Source organism: Brassica oleracea, chromosome C6 (assembly GCF_000695525.1).
Source record: "Brassica oleracea var. oleracea cultivar TO1000 chromosome C6, BOL, whole genome shotgun sequence".
NCBI lineage: Eukaryota > Viridiplantae > Streptophyta > Magnoliopsida > Brassicales > Brassicaceae > Brassica > Brassica oleracea.
This window is the reverse complement of record NC_027753.1, coordinates 7,086,868-7,089,919: the sequence shown is the minus strand read 5'-3', so window position 1 is coordinate 7,089,919 and position 3,052 is coordinate 7,086,868. Positions and strand designations below refer to the sequence as shown.

The 3,052-nt window shown below is 37.3% G+C and overlaps 1 protein-coding gene across 1 annotated transcript; it reads right to left on the bottom strand.

Moving 5' to 3' along the window:
* Positions 1 to 279: 279 nt before the first annotated feature.
* On the bottom strand, positions 280 to 2,485 carry LOC106296669 (root phototropism protein 3). Its single transcript, XM_013732861.1, has 2 exons — positions 1,588 to 2,485; positions 280 to 1,029 (listed from the first exon to the last, which is right to left on the bottom strand). The coding sequence occupies exons 1-2, from the start codon at positions 2,353 to 2,355 to the stop codon at positions 442 to 444; spliced, it is 1,356 nt and encodes a 451-aa protein (XP_013588315.1). The 5' UTR covers positions 2,356 to 2,485; the 3' UTR covers positions 280 to 441.
* Between the last annotated feature and the right edge of the window lie 567 nt (positions 2,486 to 3,052).

Here is a 3,052-nt window from a genome sequence, read left to right as displayed (position 1 = left end):
AATTGCTCAAATATTGATTTTAACTTGGAAAACATAATGTTTTTACTTCTAACTTTGAGATTATAAAAGTACAAATGACAGATAGTTACGGCAAAAATGTTTTGGGGTTGCACTTTACCCATATATACCCAGTTACCCACTTTGCAGTTGATGCCGAAAGTTTGAAGAGGACATGTAATGCTTTGAAACCATGTGGTTGAAGGTTAAACAGACAAACCAGGTATAGAAGAAGCTAAGAGAGAAAGTTTCAGTGCATTCTCTTTTCATAAAGATCCCAAAAAGCAAGAAGAAAAGAAGCTTGACCCACAACTCATCGATATGACTTATTAGCAATGAGAAAATATACAAGTAATAGCTTGACAAGAGCTTCAAAATACAGAACAACAACAATAACGCAAAATAAATAAGGACATGATAAAAAGAAAACTCTGTTTTTTTTTTTCAAGACATTGATTTTCTCCACCTAGAAGGTGTTCTTCCTTTGACAAGCTTTGTCTTCATATTACTAGGTGTCTGAGTCTCATAACCAAAGTATTCTCCTCTTTCTCCATTTTCACCAAACTCTTCACCATTCTTATCCAAAACGCTAACGCTAAAACCACTTCTAAATCCCAACTTCTTCCACCTAAAAAAACCTTTACTCCCACTACTACATTTCTTCTCAACCAGCTTCTCTAACTGTGTTTGCATTGCTTCAAACTCGCTCTTGAGCTTTGCCATATCCTCTTTCAATCTCTTTATCTCCATCTGCTGGACATTCATCTCGCGTTTGGACATGCACCGAGCTGGACCTGACTCTGAGTAGTGTGAACTAGAAGGGTTTGGACTGAACGTTAAGCCACTCCAATCATTGTTGTTGTGGCGGCTCCGACTCATCTTCGCCTGCTCAGTGAGTAAAACTTGAATAACAGTTCTAACCGGTAAACGATCATTCTGCGCAACGTGAAGAGATGCTTCCACTGATAGCTTCTTGCTGTCTATTAGTCCACAAAGTCTCTTCCTTTCTTGCTTGGTCACTTTAGGATGTGCCTAAACAAATAAAACCAACTCTAATGGAATCAAACACATCACAAATTATGCTTAAAGTTTCCGACTTTGAATTGCCAATCTACTCATTGTCAATACTAGCTCTGAACAAATTAACCGAAACCAAACCAAATCGAACTGAAATATCAAAACCGAACCAATAACCGAATGGACATTCAAACATTAATTGTTTATATACTTAAAATATTAATTATGTTCAATTTTGGAATAACACAATATACTAAAATACTATTTATAAACTGAATAAAAAAGAACTACCCGATACTTTTAATCTAAATATCCGAATTATCTTACTTCTTACTATAATTATCCGGAAAAAAAAAAACAGAATGAACCCGAATTGGATTAATTTTTCATTTTTGAATAGCCGGTTCTTAATCTTGTTATCTGTACCAAACAAAAAAAAATCAAATTAACCGAACTGAATTAAAAACAAATGTTATAAAATACTCGAACAAAAAATGAAATATCGGTCCGAAAAGCGAACACCGAGGGCTAGCAATACTATTGAATTAGAAACTAATAGAACTTGACATTTACCTTGAGGTAGGTGTCAATTGCGCGGTATAAGCCATCTTCTGTACCACGAGCATGGTTAGGGAGAGCTTCGGCTAGGGAAACAAACTCCACGAGACTTAAATCGCCGTCAACGGCTACTTCAGCTAAGTAAGAGTCGACAAGCTTCGCCACTTTAACCAGAGAAGCACCAGACTTGACTCCTTCGCTATCTAACCCTGCGAACTTCTTAACCAAACGAGTCACCAGCTCAACGTCTAACAAAGTCCCGCACGTGTGACTGAACGAAGGTATCATTAGCTCCTTGAGGGAAGCTTGGTCAAGCTGCCACGAAACCCTCCCCTCGAGCTCCGCCTTGTAGTTATCATCTGCTCCGACAAGGTTCGCAGTTCTGAGGAGACGTAGGAGGAAGTCGCAAGAAACAGAGTCTTTCTCCGGCGGGATGATTCCGATGAGTGTTTCGACGTAGAAACGTTTCTTCATCACAAACGCCGTTACTGAGAAGCTCTCCGACTGTAGTTGCTGCGGTTGAGATTGTTGGTTCGGACCATCGGGGCTTGTTGTGAAGATGTCGGAGAGGTCAGGGAGCCACTTGGATGCGTAATGAGTGATGATGGAGCCGATGAGATCGGCACGGACACCTTTGGCTTTGATCTGGGCTATGGTCTTAACGAAGTAGTCGATGTCGTGAATGCTGCTTTCGTCCAATAAAGAACATTCCATCTCTCCGACGGTGGTTTCCGGAGATTTGACGGAGATGGTGGCGGATTCCGGTGAAGAAGTTTTCTCCATGTCGCTGTTCTTTTCAGTGAGTGTGTGAGTGAGTGTGTAAAGTGGGTAGTTTATATAAAACTGTGTAAGAAACTCACGGACGTTGCTCTGTTCTTGAAAAATCTTGTTCGAAACGTCGTCGTCTCATCTTGACTCTAAAGGCTAAACTCCAAAGGATATAACAAAAACTTGCCATTTCCTATAAAAACAATCAAGTTAGATCTTAGAAATCCACAAAATAAGACAGGAAAAAGAAAAGAATCTAGACAAATTCTTGAGATTTTCAGTACAATTTTAGGACGTAAAAACATGGTCAAATCGTTAAAAACATTCTGGTTAAACTAAGTGTATTAGATCAACTAGAAAAATGAGGATTATTATGAGTTTGGATCTAAAACCCCTTCATAGTCCAAAAAACAGGGTTACAAATCCTTTAAACTATATTTGCGAAGTGATTTATATACATGTCGTCACTACAATCATTTTCGCTGAAAAAAAGATGACATGACACTTAAAATAGATGACATGGTTTTAGAAAATAGTGACATGACATCATATTAATTGTGAGATGTAAAATTTTCTTATAAAAATTTAATTTTTTTTGCTGGAATTTTAAATATGGTAATAAAAATAACTCATATATCATCATTAATGTCAATTTTCCATATAAATATTTATTTATGGTAAACTATTAAATATATTAATAATTCATATATCA

Coding starts and splice junctions, on each gene's coding strand:
- LOC106296669 (XM_013732861.1), bottom strand. CDS start 2,355: ATGGAGAAAACTTCTTCACCGGAATCCGCCACCATCTCCGTCAAATCT. Junction 1,030..1,587: donor CAATTGACACCTACCTCAAG/GTAAATGTCAAG, acceptor TTATTTGTTTAG/GCACATCCTAAAGTGACCAA.